This window comes from Alosa sapidissima, chromosome 15 (assembly GCF_018492685.1).
Source record: "Alosa sapidissima isolate fAloSap1 chromosome 15, fAloSap1.pri, whole genome shotgun sequence".
In the NCBI taxonomy this organism is placed as follows: Eukaryota; Metazoa; Chordata; class Actinopteri; order Clupeiformes; family Clupeidae; genus Alosa; species Alosa sapidissima.
In genome coordinates, this window is record NC_055971.1 from 16,557,902 (window position 1) to 16,582,457 (window position 24,556).

The 24,556-nt window shown below is 42.4% G+C and overlaps 4 protein-coding genes across 8 annotated transcripts; 3 read left to right on the forward strand and 1 right to left on the reverse strand.

The window, feature by feature from the left end:
* Nucleotides 1-1,255: 1,255 nt before the first annotated feature.
* On the reverse strand, nt 1,256-8,927 carry nudt8 (nudix (nucleoside diphosphate linked moiety X)-type motif 8). Of its 3 annotated transcripts, XM_042062749.1 has the most exons (6): nt 5,082-5,492; nt 3,696-4,195; nt 3,272-3,553; nt 2,507-2,639; nt 1,921-1,998; nt 1,256-1,820 (listed from the first exon to the last, which is right to left on the reverse strand). In XM_042062749.1, exons 3-6 carry the CDS (start codon nt 3,496-3,498, stop codon nt 1,635-1,637), a joined length of 624 nt encoding a protein of 207 aa, XP_041918683.1. In that variant the 5' UTR covers nt 3,499-3,553; nt 3,696-4,195; nt 5,082-5,492; the 3' UTR covers nt 1,256-1,634. The 3 variants fall into 3 exon arrangements, with proteins under 3 accessions (XP_041918683.1, XP_041918682.1, XP_041918681.1); XM_042062748.1 differs by lacking the exon at nt 5,082-5,492 and adding an exon at nt 8,856-8,927 and having other exon boundaries at nt 3,272-4,195; XM_042062747.1 differs by having other exon boundaries at nt 3,272-4,195.
* ftr86 (finTRIM family, member 86) lies at nt 8,838-14,123 on the forward strand. Its single transcript, XM_042062742.1, has 10 exons — nt 8,838-9,462; nt 9,584-9,679; nt 9,878-10,114; nt 10,363-10,522; nt 10,765-10,830; nt 10,917-10,997; nt 11,160-11,234; nt 11,521-11,586; nt 12,233-12,435; nt 13,062-14,123. The coding sequence occupies exons 1-10, from the start codon at nt 8,959-8,961 to the stop codon at nt 13,395-13,397; spliced, it is 1,824 nt and encodes a 607-aa protein (XP_041918676.1). The 5' UTR covers nt 8,838-8,958; the 3' UTR covers nt 13,398-14,123.
* A 1,262-nt stretch (nt 14,124-15,385) lies between these two features.
* Nucleotides 15,386-17,757, forward strand: cbln20 (cerebellin 20). The gene is made up of 4 exons (XM_042064054.1): nt 15,386-15,841; nt 16,338-16,442; nt 16,623-16,763; nt 16,950-17,757. Exons 1-4 carry the CDS (start codon nt 15,835-15,837, stop codon nt 17,375-17,377), a joined length of 681 nt encoding a protein of 226 aa, XP_041919988.1. The 5' UTR covers nt 15,386-15,834; the 3' UTR covers nt 17,378-17,757.
* Nucleotides 17,758-19,388: 1,631 nt separating this feature from the next.
* cbln18 (cerebellin 18) lies at nt 19,389-24,381 on the forward strand. Of its 3 annotated transcripts, none has more exons than XM_042063971.1 (5): nt 19,389-19,444; nt 22,006-22,147; nt 22,514-22,693; nt 23,129-23,272; nt 23,579-24,381. In XM_042063971.1, the coding sequence occupies exons 2-5, from the start codon at nt 22,048-22,050 to the stop codon at nt 23,878-23,880; spliced, it is 726 nt and encodes a 241-aa protein (XP_041919905.1). In that variant the 5' UTR covers nt 19,389-19,444; nt 22,006-22,047; the 3' UTR covers nt 23,881-24,381. The 3 variants fall into 3 exon arrangements, with proteins under 3 accessions (XP_041919905.1, XP_041919906.1, XP_041919907.1); XM_042063972.1 differs by having other exon boundaries at nt 19,413-19,494; XM_042063973.1 differs by lacking the exon at nt 19,389-19,444 and adding an exon at nt 20,178-20,247.
* The last annotated feature ends 175 nt before the right edge of the window (nt 24,382-24,556 follow it).

Below are 24,556 nucleotides of genomic sequence, written 5' to 3' on the forward strand. Positions count from 1 at the left end.
GGACTTTTGGGAGCAAATGCCGCCCAGAAGGATGAAGAAAGACACTTTTCCTCCATTTGGCACATAAAGATTCATGTTTTTCCAAGGCCACTGTTAAGAAAGCCTTCTAAGAGACCAGAGCTCTGCCTTCTTACACACTTAGATGCCTTCCAAAAGATCAGACTCTTGCCCTCATACACATTACAGAGTGCCAGTTGTCATCTTTTGAGAAAAACATCAACTACCTCTCCTGGAGTCACTGAACACCTCTTTCCATATCGTGGTGAAAAGGTGCTTCTTGCCATATCTGCGGACATACCTTCCATGAACACACTGCCCCCGGTATCACATATTTCAGTTACAACCAGTCTTCAATGCTCACTGGTGTTTGCATAATGCCTCTGGTAGAGTGATGAAGTACAAACATGGACAATCTAAACTTCACTTTTTTTTTTTTAAACATTAAAGGAACCATAGGCCTATGTAAGATTGTGGCCAAAACTGGTACTGCAATTAGTTTCAAATTACTGTAGAGCAGTGTATCCCTTCCCCCTCCCCCCTGACTCGAGGTTGCCAACCCGGATGCCGAAACTACCGATTTCGTGATTAGTAGATAGGTGGAGGGTGGCGCATCAGGTCAAAACACAACATGGCATGACAAAACACAACATCAACATCAGTTGAGGGCTGCAACTTCACTTTTTAAATGACAATATTCTGGCCGGACTACTGTTGTCAGTGAGTATTTGAAATGAACATGATTTCTTAATGTCTAGTGACATATCAGGGCCATTTTATGATTAATTGAAATATATTTCTTACATACGGTTCCTTTAAGAAAGACAATATTTTGTTTTTGTTGGTGATATGACTGTACGAATTCACAAACAGCAAACTTATCAGAAATGATACAACTTCACCAGCATTTTAAACACGATGTCCTTAAATAAATTTATTTGAACTGTTTGTGTTAGCACATCTCTGTGTGATAATGTATCTTACATGTGGCATAGAAATATTTTTCTTGACTGCAAAAAGACTTAATCGCAAGAGTACAATATGTATAATTGCATATGCTAGATTACCTTAAACTTCCATGGTGATGGAAAATGTTTACTTATATTGTTCCTTGACCAATTACTAGTGATAAAAATAGGTCCAGAAAAATGAATGAATTACCATATTAACTTCCATTCTTACAATATATAGATGTATGCCATCTTATCTGGATGTCTTACATAATCACGGCATCTTTAACATAGCACGACTGCAAAAATTCAGGTGAACGCAGATGGCTTTTTATTCCAGGCTGTGATCATTATTCAATTATTCAAATTGGCATAGAAGTAAAATCACTGGAAAAAGAGACGTCTCAGCACCACCACTCAGAAATACCAGACTAGACCTATCGTGTTACTTGATCAGGTGTTCCAGAAATACTGGAAGCATATTTAACAATTATTAGTATAGGTTTTAAACATGACTACTAGAGTGTTTTTTTGTGTACATCTGTTTGAGGTAAGGAATAAAATATCAAATTACATTCCAAACTGCATTTTCATTTTAAGTCTTTACAGCTCTGCATGCTTTGGCAGTAACTCAGCTGGGCGTTCGTTTCCACGGGAGAAATATGACGAATCAGTTTGGCTGGGCTGCTATGGCGGCACGATGAGTTTGAGTGTGTGTTCCAATGCCACAGCCGTGAGACCCCAGACACGGTGCTTCCCATTACAGAACACCGGGAGAGTGTAGCCGTAGCGGTCGCCTGTTCGGAAGTTTGTGTAGCCCCGGTTCCTCGGGTTGCAGACGTGAGCCAGGCTGAGTGTGAAAATCTCCTCCACCTGAAATATGGGATGTGTAGTTATTTTTCACTGACATTTCAGTTTTTTCTTTTCTTTTTTTTTAAAGGAGTAGTGGCAACTGAAAGCCAACGGAACATACCTCACTAGGATTAGGCCGAAATGACAGGGCCTCCAGGGGCCCGAGGTTAGCAAGTACGGGTGCGATCAACATGCCAGACTGGAAATAAGGAATCACACAAATTAGATGATTACAGTGTTCCAACAGTGACTTATTGTGGCAACTGGATACATTGAAATGGTCAACCGAGTCAGTTAACTTGTTCCTGTTGGCAATGCAAAATCCACAGACGTCCATCATCCACCTCCCTTCAATATGTGTACACACACACACAAAAATTGTACAAGGTTGAGTACTTGGAGGTTTTCCTGACTTATTAATAATACAGAGAGATTGGGATGAAATTTCACTTGCTGATTACTGTATCCAGGATTCCTTGAGACAATTATGGGCCATCTTCCTTTACAGTAAAGGCCAACAGCCAATAACTCTTCTGTGAAGAGCTATTGAGAGCTGTGACAAACTCATCTACCGAAGGGTAGAACCTCCGTTTGACAACCCTCCGCATATACTCCGGAGGTTATATCGGAAAGCCCTTTCAGTCTTGTATCAACTATGCTAATGTCGTACCACAAATAAGACATGCCTTTGATCCGTCCAAACTTACCATGTCCCGCAGAGGCTTGAGAACACCCCACACCTGATCCGCCCTCACAGTAACTCCCAACTCCTCATGAGCCTCCCGTAGAGCAGTGTCCACAATGTCTGTGTCAGCAGGGTCCTTCTTACCCCCTGCAAAACTGAACAGACAAGGAGCGTCACTCCTAATACATGTATACTGATATATATACACTGATGTATACAATATTTTGTCCACATGCCACTAACTTCAAATCAGCTCGATTTACCCTTATAGGCTGGTACCGTTATGTGATCCTTACAGGCACTTTATTTTTAACTGTCAATGCATATCAAATTTGACCAGATCAGACTGTATAATTGGCATGCTAGCTTTATTTATTTACCGCCACAGTGGCGAGTAAATTGACCAAATTCACCCGCCAGTACACAAATTCACCCGCATTTGGCGGGTGCCTATTTCCATCCCTGGTACTGATCATGATGCGACTGTAAGAGTAGGTGTCAGAAAGTCAAGGCTGCTAGGTTTACATTGAGGCTTATACATTGATTTTGCTAAATTTCCTCAGCTATGAGGTTAATACACGGGGGCAGTTAACATGGTATTAATATGGGTTTGTTTCTTTTAACTTGCATAACTGCGGACATGTTACTGGTGCAACATCCAACCAGGTCTGTGTAAACAGGTACACTAAAACAACAGCTGCTACAACACAGCTGGCATTCCAAAGGAAATATATGAGCTGGTTAAAGAGCCTTCCAGGAAGAGCCTGGCACAGGCAACTCCACTCACCTGACATCGCCCTTGTGCCTGCCCTTGAGCTTGCTGGAGCGGAGAGTGAACAAGAAAGCTGGCTCTCCCCTTTCAGTGCAGAGGCACACCAGCACAGCTGCCCAACTCTTCCCCTTCTCCTTCTGGTACAGTGCCGCGTTGGACTCTAGCCTTTTCCGACATCGGTCCTCGTTCTCGGCAGAAAGGCAGTACTCCGGGTTTACCTTCAGCTGGGTCGCACCATGCATACCACAGGCCTGGATCGCCAGGTGCTGTTCCCACAACCTCCCCGCGACGATGCTGCTGCGAGTCCATAGGTTTGGCGTAGATAAAAGTGATCGAGGAAAGAGAAGCTTATGAGACCCCCTGAGAAATGACACTGATGAATGCGAATGCTGCTCACTCTCAATATTGCATGATGTGGTAGCACCAACTTTCTGCTTACCGGCTTGGTTATGACTATGCAGCAAGAGGCACTTGTGGTCAGACCTGCCCGAGGTCTCAGCATTGATCAAATACTCCAGTGAATTGGTTTGAGAGTGGTTGTGTGAAGGCAGAGCGAACCATGTAGAAGACAATGGATGTACACTACAGGAAAAAAGTCTGTTAATTGATAGCTTCAGGTGCTGTGAACAAGGAGCAATTTTAGTCAGTTCATCTGGGGCTGGAGGGCTGTTGTCAGGAGACCCTTGGTTTGCTTGTGTTTTTCTGATGATTTTCTGCTCTTTTGCAATGTCCTGAGATAGTTTGTCTTGAATATCCTCTTCCTTCTTTGAGCAACATGATTTCTCAACAAATCCAAGGGAGAGTGCTCTTCTTCCATCGGGTCCACTCCTCTGGTGTCTAGGGCAAATGGACGGCAGGGCCTCTTTGGAGAAGAGTAGCAGTGATCTTTGGGTCCCTTTTAGGCTTGGTAAGGCCAACAGCTGGGGACTCCTAAACATCCTAACAAAACAGGAGTCTTTTAGATTATAGAAATTGTTTTTTTCGATCCACATTAAATGGACTATGGTTTAAATAGCTGATTTTAAGCAAATAATAAATCAATGGGGCAATGTTAATGCATCCATGTCTAAAAAGTTAACTTAGCCACATTTGTTAAGGCCTCGGTTAGCTAATGTCAACGTGTAAGCGCACTGCTTTGCAGACAACTACAATAAACGGAAACCCCTTCTTAAACGAAACATTGGTACTTTGGCTAACGTTAACAGTGACCGAGTCCCCAAAACCATTTGTCAGATGTCTGAGAAAGCGAAACAAAACGTTATCCTGTCACTATTAGCCAAGTTATCCAGCTAGCTCAACATCAGTTTACGTTCGATGGCTAGTTCACCCATTTAGAATTGTACTGGAACTTGACTCACGATAGTCTACCTTTTCCAGCTAGTTCAATTGCAAAACCAAAATAATGTTACAAACTCAAATTCCGTCAAAGTAAAGTTACCGCTCTGATCGTGGACTAATGTTACTTATCTAAGGTCTCAAAACGCAAGCTGTTAACGTTAAATCACCTCCTAAAACTTGTTTTAACACTAAACGTTAACATTAGTTAAAACAACTAGCTAACGCTATTGCCTTGACGTTAACGTTATCGTTACTAGCTCAAGGACGAGTGTTGGCTAAGCTCCAAACGGCAAAGAACCATTTGTACTCATTTGTTAGAACAAGCTTGCAAATAAGCAGATACTAGCCAAACTAGCCTCCCACAACAGCACACTGCGGTTCATCTCCCATGCATACAAAGATTCTACACAACAAACATTGTTATATTGTAACATTAAACCTGGTCGATGCTGCCGAATACTTCCTAAAATTGCCAGTGTCAACTCACCTTGTACCATGCTAAACTTAGCTCTAGTAGAAACAAAATCACTCATGCCTTCTGTCTGACGGTAGCCTACAACATAGCGGCTTGCCATTACTTGACATGGCTCCGAAGATAATGCTTCATTTGTCTCCGATTTGCCCTTACTTATCTTAAAGCACCCGCCACCAGATTATGTTTTCACTGCCAAATCGTAAGGCAACAGTCAGTTAGACAGACTGATGGTAACGTTATTGAGGTGACTGCGGATTTGACCAAAGATGACCCTTTGATGCTGCCTTTAGGAATTTAAGCCTATTCATGGGTTTCAGGTCTCTTGCTACAGGTGTATAAAATCAAAGCTCATGCAGACTGCGTGCTTGAGGCATGGGTAGCCTATCTCTATCCCCCAAGGAACCCATCAAATTCTCCTGTAATTACACATATCTATAACATTAAAAGTTAGAGGCTAATTAGCCTACATGGATCTAATAATATTCCTATAAGTAGCCTATAGACTAACGCACCCTGCTGAAATGTGTTGGCCAGATTCCTGGTAGGCTACATCATGGCTGATCCAGGTCATTTCGTCTAGACTTAGACCATACCTGTCAACATATAGCTTTCCAAAAACGGGGGGAAAATTCGGGGGGGGGGGGGGGGGGTCAGTGTTTATACCGGATCTGTGTTTGCATATTTAATACGTTTCATACACGTGTTTTAACACTGCATTTCGGTTGCTTTTACCTTACCATTATCTTACGCATGCCAGAATGTATCCGCCAGCTGCCTGCCTGCAGTCTATTTCCAAAACTCCAAAGCTGCTTGCTTTCAGATTTGGTTCCGAGGGCACAAGTTCAGTGTATCAACAACACTCAATAACAGTGTGATGTGTTAATCAATTAAATTCCCAACAATTTCACAACAGCTAGTTCTGGAGTAGGCCTAGCCCGCTTGCTTACGACGAGGCTCAGGCTGCGTAGTCGGCTGGCATAGGTTTTAGCCTATGACAAAACGGTTGAAATTGAAACTAACTGATCGTGTATGTGTAGGGTGTATTTCATACACAATCTGGCAACCTGAATGGATTAATGATTTTAAAATGAAGTTTGATGGCCATGCAAATTACGGGAGTTTTCCGGGAGAAATAACAAAACGGGAGGGTGCTGGGAGATGACCTTGAAATACGGGAGAAACCAGGGAAAAACGGGAGTGTTGACAGGTATGACTTAGACTGAGATGTGAAGTATCACATATCATCTGCCAATTATTAAAATAAAAATGTGTTTTAAACATCAACACCGTTAAGAAAGCATCCCAAATAGAAGTGTCCTATAGGCTAGCCACTAGACCTACCTGGAAATGTAAATGTATGCAGTGGAAACCTTTCCTATTACATAATCTGCCTTGGTTATGGATGGCGCTTTTCTGCGTCCCATCAATGCAGCCAATGACGTTTGGAAAGCCTGAAATAGCCAAGGCCCAAAGCTCACCAGCAAAGATAATTTCGGAGCAAATTTGGAAAACTTAAAACAAGTTATGACCTGCCAGTTTGGTGAAACTCCACTTTAATACAAGGATACAAGGAAGTTTATTGTCACATGCATATAGTTACGGGAAGTAAGAAATGCAGTGAAATTATGTCTGGTGTCAGCCTATTTGTGCAAAGTGGGGGGGGGGGGGGGGGGGTAAAAAGTGCAGTAGAAGAGGGGTAAGGGCTGCATAAGAAAGGTGGGGGAGGATTGGATTTGGGGGGGGGGTGCACCGACAAGGAGCACCCAAGAGCAACAGGGGCAAGGAAAAACTCCCTTACCAAGGAAGAAACCTTGGGCAGATCCACGGCTCAAGGGGCTAACTCAACTGCCAGGGGTCTTGGTGTGTGTGTTGGGGGGATGACAAGGGAGATGGGATAGTGTGCTGTGTATGTGGGGAGAGGGCAGTGTGCAATATGTGTGTTGGAGAAGCTTCCTGATGAAATAATGTGCTGTGTATGTAGGGGAGGGGGGGGGGGGGGGGGCAGTGTACTGCAAGTATGGTGAAGGGACTTACTATTGCAAGCAGATTACTGTATGATGTATGTGAGTGATGAAGATGTGTGTGTGGGCGGGAGGGGAGTGTAGCAGTGACTGTGTGAGTGTGTGTGTGTGCTGTAAGTATGTAGAGGATGTGTGTTGAAGAAGATCCTGAAGACAATGTGCTGTGTATGTGTGTGTGTGGGGGGGGGGGGGGGGGGGGGGCAGTGTGCAGCAAGTAGAGGAGGCTTACTGTAGCAAGCAGTGTGCTGTATGTATGTGAGGTGATGACAGTGATGATGTAAGTGTGTGTGTTTTTTGTGTGTGATTTGGGGATGGGGGTGGGGGGGAGGGGGCAGAAAGGCTAGGCAATCAAGGACATGGGTAGATGGAGGAGAAATCAAAAATAATAAATAAAAAGTTCTATGGAGATGTGCAAAAGTTGGAGAAAGTCAGATATGTGTGTGTGTGTGTGTGTGTGTGTGTGTGTGTGTGTGTGTGTGTGTGTGTGTGTGTTTTGACGTGTGATGAAATAAGAAAATAAATAAAAGGTCTGTAGCATAGGGTGAGGGATGTAAAAGTGCTAAAAGTCTTGTAGGTGTGTGTGTGTGTGTGTGTGTGTGTGTGTGGGGGGGGGGGGGGTCATGAGTGCTGAAGAGTGAATGAGTGCAAAGTCGGTATAGTGTGAGTTCAGAGTTGGGAAATGTTTGAGAGTGCTGAGGAGTGAATGTGTGCAAAGTCAATATAGTGTGAGTTCAGAGTTCGGATGGCCTGGGGATAAAAACTTCTCCTGAGTCTCTCAGTTCTGGCTTTGTGACTACATATAGGCGTCTTCTTGATTTCAGCGGTAGGAATAATCCATTGTTAGGATGAGAAGAGTCCTTCAGAATCTTTTGGGCTCTTAGGAGTACTCTTCTGGAATAGATATCTTGTAGAGCAGGGAGTTGAGTCTAATGATCGTGGGTTTGTGGCCATGGAAAGCGAATGAAGTTGCGCAGCTTTAGCAAGGAAACCTTTACGCACCGGCCTACAAACAGTTGCTTTGCCAATATGCTGTGTCTCCAACACTGTACAAAACATTCACAGTCACAAAAAACAGAGAGCGATCGCGATGCACATCATTTGGAGGGACAAAAAGTGTATTTAAAAAATATTTTATCTCAAATACCATCAGCACCAAACTAAGTGACAACATAGCTGACTGAGCTGCTATGTATTTAAACTTATTCATGTTATCCTTGTTTTAATGATATGTGTTTGAGATGTCTGTATGCCTATCTGTCTTGTAGCTTATGTCTGGTGAGCCAAAGAAAAAAAATCCACCATTGTATTGTATTCTATTCTGTTCTGAGGGCGATCCACGAATGCGTAACGTTAGAAATGTATGGATGTAGTAGAATGTTGTTCAAGTAGGTACATTAAGGATTCCGCTCGTTCAAAACTCATTTGAATTTAAAAGACAGGATATCGTGTCGTGGTCTTTCACCTCTCATGGTGAATAGCACGGATGATTTGTGCTTCTAATCGGACCTTCCTCAAAAATAAACGCCATTGTCAAAGCAGCGACCTTGCGGTTCGCGCACCCGAACCTGATAACCTGAACAAAACCTGCCCCTACTGACTTATGGCTACATAGCCTGACCCAGAGCCTCTAATTGGGGGTTTCTGCACACCAGAGTTATAACCTGGTAGAGCCAGTCTGTCCACTCTCACCGGATTCCACTTAGCATGAGTGTTGTGTGTCATGTGAGTTTCACTCCTTCCCTCAATAAAAAATATCTAGTGTTACCTGTTCTACCAGCCTTGGCCCAACCCAGTTCACTCCATTTAAAAGCATGTTGTGGTGTTCAGTGGCGTCATAGCTTCAAGGAAGAGTGTCAGAAGCGAACAGCATGGCTTCCTCGTGGGCTCCAGATGAATTTGTTTGCTCAGTGTGTCTGGAAGTCTTGCGCGACCCCGCTACACTGCCTTGTGGACACACGTACTGCATGCTCTGCATCAAGAAGCATTGGGACCAAGGGGCATCCACAAACTGCTACAGTTGCCCCCAGTGCAGGAAAACGTTTAATCCTCGACCATCTCTATCCAGGAGTACTGTGCTGGCTGAGGCCTTGGAGAAATTAAAACTACGATCACAGCAGCAAACTGATCCTTCATCTCCAGTCTATGTCACTGTCTTACCATCTTTGCCAACTTCTCAGGATGGTTCTGCAGCAGCTGAGAAAGGATTGTACCCACAGCTTCCAGTGTCTTCCCCTCGACTTTGCCCAGAGCACCAGCAACCACTGGACCTCTACTGCAGTGACGACAAAGTGTTTGTATGTGAGGATTGTGGACTGTATACGCACAAGGGCCACCAGGTCGTCCGACCACATGAAGAGAGAAGAGAGAAACAGGTGAGTAGATGTGGATAAAAGCTGAGGGCTAATTTTTTTTTTACATTTTTTTTTTTTAACAAAGCCTACTGTAGGCCTGTTGTGTAATGTGGTCTGTTGTGTTCTCATATCTTGTAAACAGCAAGAGGTGGTTCAGATGCAGGCAGAAATTCTAAGGAGAATTCAAGAGAAAGAGAAAGACCTTCAGGATCTCCCAAAGGCTCTAGAGGTTTACCAGGTAAAGAAAGTTCTGGAAAATGAAATGTGGCTGTTAGCATAATCAAAGTAACTGTGTTTGTGTTTAGAAATTGCTATCAAGGACCACAGCGAATTGTCTAAAAAGACACCTAAATTGTCACATCTCTTCATCATTAAAACTCCAATCTCCCTCTTTCATGTACATGACCTTTTCTCCATTGATGCCCCTCGCCTTTAGGACCAGATGCAAGTGTTCCAGAATGAGATTAAGGAGACCATTGTGGAGCTGGTGAAGAGTATGGAGCTATTGGGCTCTCAGGTGGAAGAGCTCGTTCTCCAGGCCCACGAAGCCTTTTCAGAGAGCAGAAAAGATACCCACCTCAGTAGGCTGCAGCAGGAAGTGGCCCAGCTTCGCAAACAGGACCAGGAGCTGCGCTCCCTCTCCTGCACACCAGATGACGTCAGGTTTCTGGAGGTATGTGTGACATGAGGCAATCATTCCATTACCTCATAGTGGTGTTTAGGTGTATGGATCAGAAGGTGGGGCGTGGAAAAATAGCTTAGGACTTACTGAATAGGTTATTGATACCTATAAGGAAATTTAGTTTGTGTTAAAATTATGAAAGATCAAAAGGATCAGAGACACTGTGGAGTGTGATTTTTTTTTTTTTTATTATTTTTTTTTTTTTTACATAATTAACTGGTCTTTAACATGATTAACAGGAGCTTAGAACCCTCTCTGCTCAAGGCCTGGCTGGAAGCGAAGAGGTTATTGATCCACAGTTTGAAGCAATCAAGTCTGGAATCAAAGCAAAACTGGGGAGAATGACAGACAGGCTACAGGATCTTAACAAAGACACACTGACTCAGATATTCAGAATTGGTAAGTCAATATGTCTTGGAAACTGCTTTCCGCAAGACCATCACACATTTCATATCACTTCATGTGTTGAAATATACTTGCCATTAGTGTAACACATGAGATTGCGCATGGTAAGAGAGTGGGATATGAGACAACTACTACAGATTAAGATTATTGGTTTAAAATCCTGCCATGAAATCTGAACCATAACTGATATTTATACTGAGGAAAAATAAGGACTCATTTGCAATTCTTTTTCTCAGTTAATGATTCCAATTCAGCACGTCGCATGTCTAATTGTCAAGAAGCAAGTGCAGGACCCACTCACAGTAAGTATCCAACCATAATAAAGCCCTGATTAACTGATTGATGTATTGATTAATTGTCATACAGAGATGTTTTGTTCCCTGCATAGTAAGTGCTGCCTCTGCTGAAGGTCCGCCACTTCCATCACGGCCACCAGGAATGGCCCGCTCTGCAACTGCGGCGACCCCAGGTTAGCTACAACAACTGAATGTTTTTCTATTTACAGGTGCAATGTGGAGGTTTTATTGTTTTGTGTATGTTAGGTTTCAGGTGATTTTGGTACAATAAAGACGTGGTATTGCTGACAGTGTCCATTCACAACATAACTGTTTACATTTCACTGTTTGTGCAGGGCATGCCAGATCTGACGTCCCACCCCCTCTCCCAGAGAGACTTCCAGCCATGATGCGTGCTGCAACCTTACCTGGTACTTAGCCAATGCCCACTGGCAGCGTCTGACGCAGTCAAGTGACGGCAAAGTTTAGAACTCCATTACTTTTAAAGGGGCAAAGCCCATTGACGACGTCTGATGTACATCAATGCCAAACTTTAGAAATTGTTCTATCTCTTAAGCGTCAAATCGATAGACGAGAATGTTGTGTGGGCATCTGCCTTTAGACCAAAAAACACGTTGGTGTGACTTTCTTACATTTGTGTTATGACTGTTGTAGAATTCTATATAAACAATATAAATATTCACTTTCTCTCATCAGTTCAAAGGCCTACAACCAACCTTCTGGCAAACCCAAAGCCCAAAACCAGAGAGGAGATGCTGAAATGTGAGTATTTTGGACTATAGACATAGTCCACTAAACAACATGCATTACTATACCTTGTGTATACATTCTGCAGGAAAAAATAAAACTTCTGTTTAAACTGCCTTTGTGCAGCCGTGGCCCACTGGTTGGCACTCCGGACCTGTAACCAGAGGGTTGCCGGTTCGAGCCCCGACCATTGGGAACGGCTGAAGAGCCCTTGAGCAAGGCACCTAACCCCTCACTTCTCCCCGAGCGCCGCTGTTGTAGCAGGCAGCTCACTACGCCGGGATTAGTGTGTGCTTCACCTCACTGTGTGTTCACTGTGTGCTGAGTGTGTTTCACTAATTTACGGATTGGGATAAATGCAGAGACCAAATTCCACTCACGGGATCAAAAGAGTGTATATATACTTATACTTACTCACTTAATCATATGACAATATTAACATCTGCTCACCCTGTTTATTCTGCAGGAAAAAGAAAACTCCTTTGCCTTTTCTAAACTGCTTTTTAAAATGTATGACCATATGAACTTACAATGTTGATCACCTATATTTCAAGATTATGCATGGATTCTACCTCAGGAAAAATTGCTGAAAAAAATCTCACTTTGAAAATATCAGTGGTGACCTTGTTGGTATTCTATTTTTCTTGTTTTTGGCGTTCAGTTCGATTTGAGCCCACGCTGGACCTGAACACAGCATATCGCCACATCCGCATCTCTGATGGTGCTCGGAAGGCCACTCTGCGGGCGGAGGTGGTGGATGCGTCTGAGCACCCCGACCGCTTCCTTTACTGGAGGCAGGTGCTGTGTAGGGAACCCCTGGCCGGGAGTCCCTACTACTGGGAAGTGGAGTGGACAGGGCATAAGGTAATTACCAGTGCAGTGTGACTTTTTGAAAAATTATTAGCTTTATTAGTTTTATTATTATTAAAAGGATTAACCACCAAGAATGTGTCCTCAGGTACCTGTGAAAGTGTAATGCTACAGGCTATTCCGAGTTTTGTTAGTAGAGTGCCACTTCCAAAACGTGAGATTATGAGAAAGACGTAGGTCAACTGAATAACGTCTTCCTCCATGGACATGTGTGATCACAAGCAAGCCAGCCGAGACATTTTGAATAGCCCTGAGGACTTTTCTCAGGCCAAAATGACCCTAAAATAGAGTGTGCTTTTTCTCAGTAAAGCTCACATATGTGTTCTATCTTCCCTCTCTCGGTCACACACACACACACACACACACACACACACACACGCGCGCGCTCTATACACAAGTGGCGTAGTTCCCAATCTGCTGATTAAAGTAATTATGGAAACACTTGATAAAGAACTTTGATTGAGATAAATAGATGAATGAAGTATGAGATTCATTCTTTTTGACATAAATAAAATCTGTTATCCTGCTTCACAGATACAACTTTTTAAAGTCCTATTATTATTTATCATTATGGAGCATCTCAAAATGATCGGTCCTAATTGCCACTCTCTGTCATGTAGGTGACCGTCGGTGTGACCTACAGAGAGCTGGAGCGGGCAGCCAACGATAACCGCTCCAGGCTGGGCTATAACCCTTTGTCCTGGGGCCTCTACTGGTCTGGCTCCGCCTTCTCCGTCTGGCACAATGACAAGGCGACTCCCCTGGGAGGCCCCAAAGCACACAGGATTGGCATCTATCTGGACCAGCAGGAGGGTGTGCTGGCCTTCTACAGGGTCTCCCATGGAAAAGCAGAGCTCATCCACAGTCTCTGGGAAAACTTCACCGGTCCGCTCTTCCCCGGATTCAGGTTCTGGACTGGAGTTGGTGCCACGATCAAAATTTCTGAGCTGGAGTAAGGATGTGGAACATTGCAGTGCCAGTTCTGACTTGTATGCCAGCCTGATGTCCAGCGTATGTTCCAGTATACTGATGAGTTTTATACTAATGGTATAGGTGCTGATGGATGACGTGATTGAAGTCCTGGATGCAAATTTAGACAGCTAGAATATGTTTTCCTGGTCATTTTTGTTGTTGTATTTTTCTATTGTTTTAGTTTACTCTTTCCTCACCCTCTCAGTGGAAAATGACTCTCTGCTTGTATTTATTGTTGCTGATAAATTTACGCACAGAAGTAGTTACTTGAAAATTACCTTAGGCTTTGGTCTTTAGGAATGCATTTCCATGTAGTTATTCTGTCAAACACTCCCCCCTGGTGGAATTAGAGAGATGTACATGTTTAAACCATACTTGAAGTGAATCTTTTGGGAAGAGGCCATTTGTGGCCTTATCCTCTGGATATGCTGGCCTTTCCTGTGAACTGGAATATATGACTACTGAGTGTATGAATTAATATAGTTACTCAAATGCTGTACGAAGTACAGTACCCTCAAGTACCCTCTTGGTTTAGAGGGTAATGAGATCTGGGGAGATTGTAGATAAAAATTTAAATTGGGCCACTTGTTCATTCAAAATATATATCATATACGTAGGTCTTCTCTCTCCCTCACCTTTTTCAGATTTCGCCTTTTCTTTCTCAATACCTTGTATTGTAAATAACTTATTAAATTATTTAGTACAGATTATTTGGCATGCTTTTCACACAGTTTCTTATATGTGATGCATAATATCTTAATGTCATTTTGTTGTTACATAAGAAAGATTGTTCATTGATGACACCAACTTTTCATTTGATTCAGTTCTATTTCACCTGATTCACAAAAGTGACCCAGTTCCTGCTTGTCCTTTTGATTAATGTATTCAATCTCCCTTATCTCACTGACACCTGTAATATTCCCTGTTGGCCAAAACCCAGAGGAGTAGATAGCACATGATACCCTCTTCCATACTTCCCTTCCCCATCCTCTCTATTCTCTGTCATCTTCCATCTAACCTTGCATTTAAAGCCCCAGCCCTCTCTTCTTTCCATCTTATGGGCAATGACCCAAATATCCCATAATGCTCCTCTATTGTTTGCGGCACCTGACATTTTCTTTCCCACCAACACCAATAGCGAAGGCTCATGCTCATGTTTTGCCACCTGCTCTTTTCCAAAAAAAGCATACAGAATTTCAAGTATGTTTTCATTTGGCATTATGTATATACGTAACACAAAAGGGTCATTCCACGTCAGTTCAACCAGGGCCCACGCACTTAGGTCTCAAACAATTCTGAAAAAATTACCAGGTGTACCTATGTTACCCAGGAGACACACTGTAAAATTACTCTTATGTAAGATCAATACTTTCCAACATACAGCCAGTTTTACGGGGGGGGGGGGGGGGGGTTTGTTCAGCCTCTTTTTTTTGTCAAAGTTCACAAGCCCACAGCGCAAGAACTAAACCATGTAGGAGGCTCAAATTTTGGATGCTGGTACATAAATAGGAATATGTAGCAAAATCGTCACGTTTGGTCTGGCATGGTCATAGCTGTCCCTCAAAGTTGATACAAATTTTATTGGAGTTTTTGGCTGGGCTCTGTTTAAGCCTTCAGAAGACATATTTGTACTCAACATAGGCTCTTGATTTATTTTCCTTACTGAGATAAGTAGAAACACTCTCACAAAAAGCAATGAACAGAAAACAAATCCCTTCAAGGTCTGAACAGCAGACCTCACAAGTCTGAAAAATCATTTTGGTTATTATTTTCAGAGCACCCAAACACCTTGTGGGAATATACAAAGATTTTTTAAATATGTTTTTCTTTATTCTCCATGATCCCTTCTTTTTGAAAACACCAATTTGACTTGTCTTATGCAAATCTTTCTTTTTTATTTTCCACCCTGAACATGGGCAAAATGCCCCATTGACATCAATATGTTTTACTTTAATGACACTTTCTCTGCACAACAATTTTAGATTATCATGGAGATTTTAAAAGGTGGAACTGATAATGGATAAATGACGGGTGATCTATACAAGCCTACCTTTTTGTTTGTTGGTTTGTTTGTTAGTTTGTTTACCATTTTGTGTTGATGAACCACCATACTGTACTTGGCAGAACAACAAACACATGCAGCAGGTCATCCACGTGGCTCTCTGGAGAACCACATTGCCCAATGGCTTCAGCCTCGGTTTTAACTGTCTACCTGTCAGACAATGCATGCCCCACATAAAGCTCTCCTGCAGTGAAGACGAAGCCAACTTGGAGCCCAGCCCTGCTGCCCTGGGGACAGAGGGAGGTGGAGCCGTCCGCCAGTTTAAAGGCCACCGTCCAGCACCTTCACAACCAGTACAGCTAACCTGTTGCACTGTAACCGTCAGATATCGTCGTAAGACGTAATCCACCTGTGGCAAGATGAGAGGTAAATCCTGAACCAGGAATCCCAATCAAACTCGCGGCATGGTTTGTTTTGGTGGTATGAAGGACTGTAGATGTGAAACTGACTGTTAAACTGATCAGGTCATTTTTTATGGTGATTGGCTGCAAGCTGGATGGGGAGGGAAAAGTATGATTAGCATACTTAGTTAAACTGTGGGTTAGGTTTATGGTAGAACTGGCAACACTCTCTCTCTGGTTAGGGAGTGTATTGTGATTGTGAACAATCTGTATGCTATTGCAGATTTTGAGATTGAGGTTTGTTAAGAGTTTGAGTTTGAATGAATGGTGTGACATGCCTCAAAAATTTAAAGGTAGATAGATAGATACTGCAAGGATGAAAATATATTTGTGAGATGATCTACCAGTCTGTTAATGGTACCATTTGAGCTTGATCTGACAAACATCACATTAGAGTGTTAGTTATCAATGGCAGTTTTGCATTTCTTGGTAAACTAATATCAATCTGTCTTTATTGTCAGCCATTGTGATGCTGTGTTTGCTGGGAGTAGCTGTTGCTAATGACCCTTACTACTCTTGGAATGGACCAAATGGAAAAGAGAGCACTGACCCTGCCACTGAAAATGGTGAGAGCGTGGGCAGATATGGAGAGAGAGAGAATTCTGATCACAAGATCACTCAATCCATCGATCTCTCAACGACAGTCAAACTGAAAAACATAATTCCCACATATCCCCACAATAAACATCTGTTCTCTATCTCCTGAGTGAGGATGTTTGTTTACCGGTCTCTGTGTGTGCTTGCAGTCTGTCTCATGGACACAGCATCCTGTGGCTGCTGCCTGATGCAGAAGCAGATGTGGAGGATGGAGACCTTCTTTAACATGTCACTCAGTCAGTTGCAGCGTGACCTGGAGAGGGCTGAGGCTGCCCTCCACAACCTCCGCGGTGAGTGGCCCTTTAAATTTAATTAGTATTTTTTACTGTGTTTATGTTTCACTACAGTTTATATTTCACCCAGTTTAGTTACTTTGGTGACCAAACCTCTTTTGAGGGGCTGAGAATAAAAGGCTTAATATATCAATATGATTATTGATCTCTGTTTTCCTCTTGGAACTCTCTGCTCTGCTCCAGCCAGCCGTAGTGCTTTCTCCGTGGCTCTGACAGACACCCGCCGCTGCTTGGGCCCCTTCCGCGAGGCCACCGCCATCCGCTACGAGGTTGTCTTCCTCAACCTGGGTGCTGGCTACAACACCTCCACCGGCATCTTCACCGCCCCGCGTGCCGGCGTCTACAGCCTGGCACTCACCGTCTACAGCGACGCCGGCTCACCGGGGGCCATTCTGGCCGCCTGCGCCCGCCTCCGACGCAACGGCAGTGTGCTGGCCGCGCCGAGCGAGAACAACACGCAGGACCAGGAGGACAGCACCAGCGTGACGATGGCCGTGCAGCTGAACGCCGGGGACAGGGTGGACGTGACGCTGCCCGCTGGCTGCTTTCTGTGCGACAGCAGCAGCCACTTCAACACCTTCACCGGCTTCCTGCTCTACGCCACCGACTGAGCCTGAAATGTTGTGCTTTGTGTTCACTGTCCATTCTGTGCTGTCCCTTCCTGCCCTTATTGCTCTCTTCCCCCATACGTCTTGTCCCTGCACCTCATTCTATGATCATATAGATTCTTTAGCTCTAAAACAAGTGACTCCTGCCTCAAGTCTGCTGGACATGAAAAGCTTTACTGAAATGCCTTTTCCGCTTACTTTGAGTCTCATACATTCGATTCATCATTATGCTTGAGAACTTGGCCTCAGTTCTGTCCACTTTTCAATTTCCACTTGTCTGTACACGTGTACATTGCTATATCATTTTGTCATGTGTCATGAGAAGTGATCACTGCATTCAACGTATGTGTTCAAATGCTCAAAATCTGTTTTAATCCTGTTTAACTGAGAGGCTTTTTTCAATCACTCTGTTTTATGGAGACTTGTATATGTGCAGGATTTTTTTCTGAAAATAAATTTTGACCTTTACAACAAGCAGTTATTGAGAACAATACTTGACTATCATTTAATTAAGTTATATTTTACTTTACCTACTTTACAGGTAAACTTAACTATATTTTCCCACAGTATAATGAATACCAGATCGTGATAGTTTGACAATCCTTTAAAATACCAGTACAAGGTTTACATACATATATTCTGGGTTGGTTAAAAAAGCATATAAAGAGGACATTTATATAATTTTATCAAACACATAAAACAAAGCAAAGGTGTCAATGGGGCTTATAAATACTTATCTTTGCAAACACCGCACTCTCCCGATTGTTCTCTTGTTTCTTTACTTGTGGGTGTGTGATCCAGGGAACTCACAGAAAATAACAGAATGGTCACACTCCAAAAATCTTTTCCTTCTTGCTTTTAATCCATTTCGCAACAGGGGTTAACGAACAAATGTTTCAGCCTGTTACGAAATGGTTTATAAATACTTAAAAAGGTTCTGAAGACTGAAAGATTGAAATGTTGTCCAGCCAACATGACAAAGTAAAATACAAAAAAAAAAAAAGAGATATTTTTAAGCATTTACTGACAGTTTTTTATCCTGCACCTGATAAGTGCACAACAATCTAAACTGAACCTCCCTAAACTGTACAGCAGTAGGGTTTAGCCATAATAAATAGTTAGTAAGTTAGACATTCTCTTAGGTAAGGGTTGCACTGTGGTTAGTGGATTCTGTGTCAGTCACAAAGATCAAGAGGAAACGCATGCGGATACATACAGACTATTTCAAGCCTTTTTAGACTCCAACAGTCATCCACTGACTTGCTTTGCAAACCTTCAGAAGCACAACCTCATCAGTGATGAATGATTTTATTTGCACAACTGCCCAACAGCATCAAAAATATTGGCTTATCCTCTTGACTATACAGATTTTTAAACGTTAAGCTCTAACCAATTGTTGATGTTTGTTATGATTTGTAATCTTTTGGTGAACTAGGTCTTCACACTAAAGACTCCTAGGAAGGACAAATCACATTAGAGGAAAATATGAAAAGTAAAAGACTGATACTCATCTATGAGTAGGGAACAAAAACAAAACATGCGTGGCATCCCTATCAGATGGGCCCATTTCACCAGAGCAATTCAATGCTGCAGCTATCACAATGAGTAGGATCATAAGCCGACTCATTTTTCTTATTTTTTTAGCTCCTCCATAACATAGCGCTGTCCCCGGAGACACAGGCAATAGGATCCAGGTGTCATAGGGAAGAGTTACTATTGTGGAACAAATGGCTTTTCAGAGTTTTTCAGATGCTCCCACCCAGTGAGGATACTCTGTCACAGACATATCAGTGGGATCTAGGTGTGTGTGTGTGTGTGTGTGTGTGTGTGTGTGTGTGTGTGTGTGTTTGTCTATAATATGGGTGTGAGACCATCCAAGGTGAGTGCCCTACTTATACGTGCACTAGTTCTCAACACCTGATGGAAGTGGGCGTGTGTTCAATATCTTCAGGCGCCCAGAGTGACACCACCCCCTGCATAAAACTCTCAGCACTAAGTCCCAGACCAGCATACTGCCTAATACACTGACACACTCTCCCTGGCTGGCAGGAGTCTTCACTGGCTGCCGCTGTAAGTAGAGACAGAAAAGAGGAAATATAAAGTTGTAAACCAAGTACTGGGTAAATGATAACTTTTTCTTTTATTGTGGGCCAGTTAAGTTAAGTGCAGTTAAGTCAAAATAAGCGCTAAAATTAATCTGTTTAGATGTTTTCTTTAAAAAATTTGTCTGCGCTTATTTTAACTGATTTATAACTTGTTTAGATTTAGATTTATGTTGCCCATACTTTCAAATATTATTGGTATGCTATTTGTGATTTCTTTGTATTTTTTGTAGTTTCTTTATGTTAAGTTATAATTTTGTAAATTTTGCATTTTGCAAAATTGAATAAGTTGTCTTGGTTTTAAAATTAATCAGTGCATTTATGTTTGTGTGCTAAATTTGCAATAATTGGTTTCAAAACATGTTGATGTAATCTGTAGATGTAAACTGCAATAACAGCAGAGGCGGACAGAGTACACAGCTTCATTACTTGAGTAAAAGTACCATAGGCGTGCACATAGACACTAGGTGGTGCTAAAGCACTAGGAAGTTTGCCCTTTATCAACGAAAATGCCCTTTTGAAACTTTTTTTTTTTTTTTTTAATTATTAATATTATTAAAATTTTACTGAGGTCGGTTTTGAAATGATCTTTTGAAAACCTGAGCCATTAAAAACGAGCCACCTCCTTGCGCACACCCGACCAGCCTAGCTCTCGTCCTTTGTCACGTGAACTCGCACGCCAGATGCGCAGCACCATAGCAGTTCAGTAAGCGTCTTCAGATAGCGGGCATGGTCGCTGACAGGCTGCTTCTCCCATGCCCCATCAGCCAGGTAACATACAGATCAAGCAAAATCTTGATCTTACAGTTTGCCCTCTAAGCCCACATGTAATAATGTTGTTGTGCAGTAAAATGTCTCATTCAGCACCAAACAAGCATTTTTACCGTCTGGTCACCTGATAAACTAGTTAGATGAAGCTAGATAAAGTTTTACGCTGTAGCCCAAATCAATGACAGATAACGTGACGACCACATACAAATAATTTCGGTAGATTTTGCAAATTTATGTGTTAATAAGAATGTTTTCTGTTGTATATGTTTTGTTAGGCAACATGTATTAACACATTAATTTGTGACAGAAGAAACGGGAAGTTCCCCATTACCTGTGAAAAATGCCCATCTGCATTCATGTAATGACAACAGTCAGTAGCCCACTATAACTCCTTCCCGTACTGTTTGGTCTCTTTATTGTCTTACAGATCAAGTAAAATCGTACAGTTTGCCCGCTAAGCCCAAAGTGTAATCATTTTGTTGTGCAGTAAAATGTCTCATACAGCATCAAACAACTAAGCATTTTTAGCCGACTGGTCACCTGATAAAGTTTTACGCTGTAGCCCAAGTCAATGACAGATAACGTGAGGACGACCACATAGGCTACAAATAATTTCGGTAGAGTTTGCAATTGCAAATCTATGTGTTAAGACGAACGTTTTCTGTTGTATAGGTTTTGTTAGGCATAAATAACATAAATTAACACATTTTGGTCTCTTTATTGTCTTAATTGTATATTGATTTACTAATTGCAGCACAAGTCAAATTTCATTCAACATGTGCGTGTAATTTTTTTTTTATAATTAAGTGTTCCACGTGCGCTAAAAAGTGCCCCCCCCCTCCTGAGCACCTGCCCCCCAAAATGTCTGTGCACGCCACTGAAAAGTACAGATACCCTTTGCTAAATTTTACTCAAGTACAAGTAAAAGTACAACAGTCAGATGTTTACTTAAGTAAAAGTACTGAAGTACTTGTTTTTAAAAGTACTTGAGTATCAAGAGTACAAGAGTAGCCTACATTTTCTAAATATTGCATTACTACTGCCACAGTCCTTACATGTATGTACAGAAACGTCCTACATGGAGTTATGAAAAATGTTAATGTTAATACCTTGGAGAATGTAAAAGGAATTGGAAGTAAAATCAAGTCATTTTCATCTTTTTACCATGTTGCTAGGGATGGGCGGTATTTCTAATACATGTATTTAAAATACTATTTTGTAATTGAAACACTTGAAGCGAAAACTATCATTAACTTGTTCAGAAATTTTAAATAGTCTGGCGAGGTGGGGCCACAGGTTGGCACATTCCTGGGATGGACCTGCTAGGGTTTCGTCTCTTATCTAAATCTGACCATGGAGTTGACTTTGGCGGAAAGCTGAAGGTGATTGCTGATAGGCTGTCCCAATCAGTGGCGCCTGCACAATTCAATCACGTTTGAGAGGTAAACAACAAATTGAGGGTTTCTGAGAATTTTCTTTTTTCCTTTTTTTTAGAAGTAGTAACGGGTACTCACGGTTATGGATAGAAATGGAGTGGAGTAAAGAGTACAATATATGCCCCTCAAATATACTTGAGTAAAGTCATGAGTACTCCCCAAAAATGATACTCGAGTAAAGTACAGATCCCTCAAAACTGTACTCAAGTACTGTACTCAAGTAAATGTACTCCGTTACTGTCCGGCTCTGAATAACACTCAGAAATAGATTTTTGTAAAATAACTGAGAATTCACTCCTCTAATCATGGGTGTTTATTGCAGAATTGTGAAACACTGTGAATCGTGAAATCTCAAGTCCAGACTATGAGGACTGCAGTAACTGTACTGTGCTTGTTGGGGATGCTGTTTGTCAAGCAGGATGCAGAGGCGGGCACCGCGTTTGACCTCATGAGAGAGACTGCAGGTTTGCTCACCCTCTGTGGTCATTAGTTCAATACTTTGTGCATCTTTCCCTGCACTATTTCTGTGCCTACATCCATACAGGTTTCTGCTGTCTGCGTGTCACATCTAATAGGCCTATCTATCTGTGGAAGTTCCTTCAATATGGGGCAATAGAGACTCTTCAAGACCGAAGTGCACTGCAAAGTACCATATATATTCGCAGGGCACTGAGTAATGTGGTAAAAGTGAATATAACACTGATTGATCTTCATAAGTCACCAGGGACGCTGCTAGAAAATTTGAGCCCTATGCCCACATTTACGCCCCTGTAAGTCACATATGCTGCAGTAGTTGAGGTGAGTTGGTTTTGTGTTCCCGTGCTCCTCAGTGTCATGGACGGGGGAGCTGCCGTGCGGCAACTGGGACTGCGAGTGCGCCTTCAAGCGCCAGCGTGGCTGCTGCTGCGTTGCCGGCAGCGTCTTCCAGCTGGAGGAGGACATGTTCGGGCGCATGGTGGGTCTCTGGCAGGGACTCTCCACCCTCAACAGCAAGCTCGGAGAGCTCACAGGTACTACTACAGACACAGAGAGAGACCAGCTTGGAAAAGACATAAATGTCATGATTTACTGTACTTCAAATTAGTAAATTTTACTACCTTTAAAAGGTGTCAAAAGGGATCAGAGGTTGCGGGCAGTCACAGAAAAGATTAAAAGGGGTCCAAGCATGACATATGTTTTAACATATTTGTATACATTCCTTCAATCTTCTTTAATGGAAATCTTCAGCACAAAAAAATAAATAAAACATATATCACAGCAATGTCAGTCACTGAAGAACACGGTGATGATTCACTCCAGTAAAATGCTACTTACAAGGATACAAGGACGTTTATTGTCACATGCATATAGTTACTGGAAGTAAGAAATGCAGTGAAATTATGTCTGGTGTCAGCCTATTTCTTTCCTTTACTGAAAGATCTAAACAAATATCCATCTTTGTCTAGGTCCTGACAGCAAGGTTGCCTTTACAGCTGTGATGTCCCCAATGTCCATGGGCTCCCAGTGCTTTGGGCCCTTCACTAGCCACGTACCTATCTCCTACACCAACGTCCAACTCAACCAGGGCTTCGGCTACAACCCAGCTCTCGGTAAGACACACTCCCTCTCAGATCAATGGTAGCACTTTTATGTGCACAGCATACGGTGATATCACAAAACACAAAGATTTCCTCTAAATGTAAAAAGTGTCTTGAACATTCTTGTTTAAAAAGTTTAAAGGCTTATTTTTTTTAATTGATTGTGTAAAAGTTGGTCATTATAATAAACAATGCATTGATTGAGTCAGACAGACCCAACATTTTATTGAATATGTTCCCAATAGTGGTGGCCCATAAATGAAAAACCCATAGAGGCGTTCCCATTCCAGAGTCACCCACCCACTCCTCTGTCCCCAGGCATCTTCACAGCCCCACGCACAGGCGTCTACTCCTTCTCCTACAGCGTCTACTCCAACGTGGGTTCGAGCGGCGAACGCCTCTACCACATGGTCCAACTGATGCGCGACGGCGTGGAGGTGGCGTCCACGTGGGAGGACAACCGCGAGGACTCCGAGGACAGTGGCTCGCAGACGGTGGTGCTGCAGCTGCGTCGTGGCTGCCAGGTGTACATGCAGCTGTTCTCCGGGCGCATGCTGTGCGGAGACACGGAGGGCCACAACCGCTTCAGCGGGTACCTGCTCTACCCACTCAGCGGCTAGGGCACCATGGAGAAGACAAGGACACACATACACAGGATGACACACATACACAATACAGGAAGATAGCTTGCAACATAGTCTGACATACATGAGGACTCTCACAAGGACCACACATGACCAGAGACCTACTTAGACATAAATGACATAAATGTATTAAAAACTGTTCGACAAAAACACTGTTTCCATTGCTGTTCCTCTTTCACATATCTGTCTATCTAGTTTTACTAGTTTTACCATGTGTAAACACAGCTAGGTGAAACAGTTTTAGTTTTCACATCACAAAAGGCTATATCTTTTTTAGAATATATATGGGATCTTTGCACATTCATTCACTAGTCATCGGATAGCTTCACTATTCATATTTTTTTAAAATAAATGACCTGATGTAAACAAGTAGCAAAGCATATGTTGTCCAGTGTGATGTTTTCATGCCTACAGCCTACTTAAAGTTAGAGTGGAGTATATACAAGGAAACTATTTCTTAAAGAAATGCACAGATCTGTTGAGTAGAATGTATATTAAAAAACCTTGAATTCCATACATCAAATCATATTTGCTATATATTCTTTGGACCTTATCAAAACGATACATTATTGAAATCCCCACATCAACCAGATGATGGCAGTATAAACCAAACCTCTCAAAATTAAGCAGACAAACAAAAAAATTAACTGTT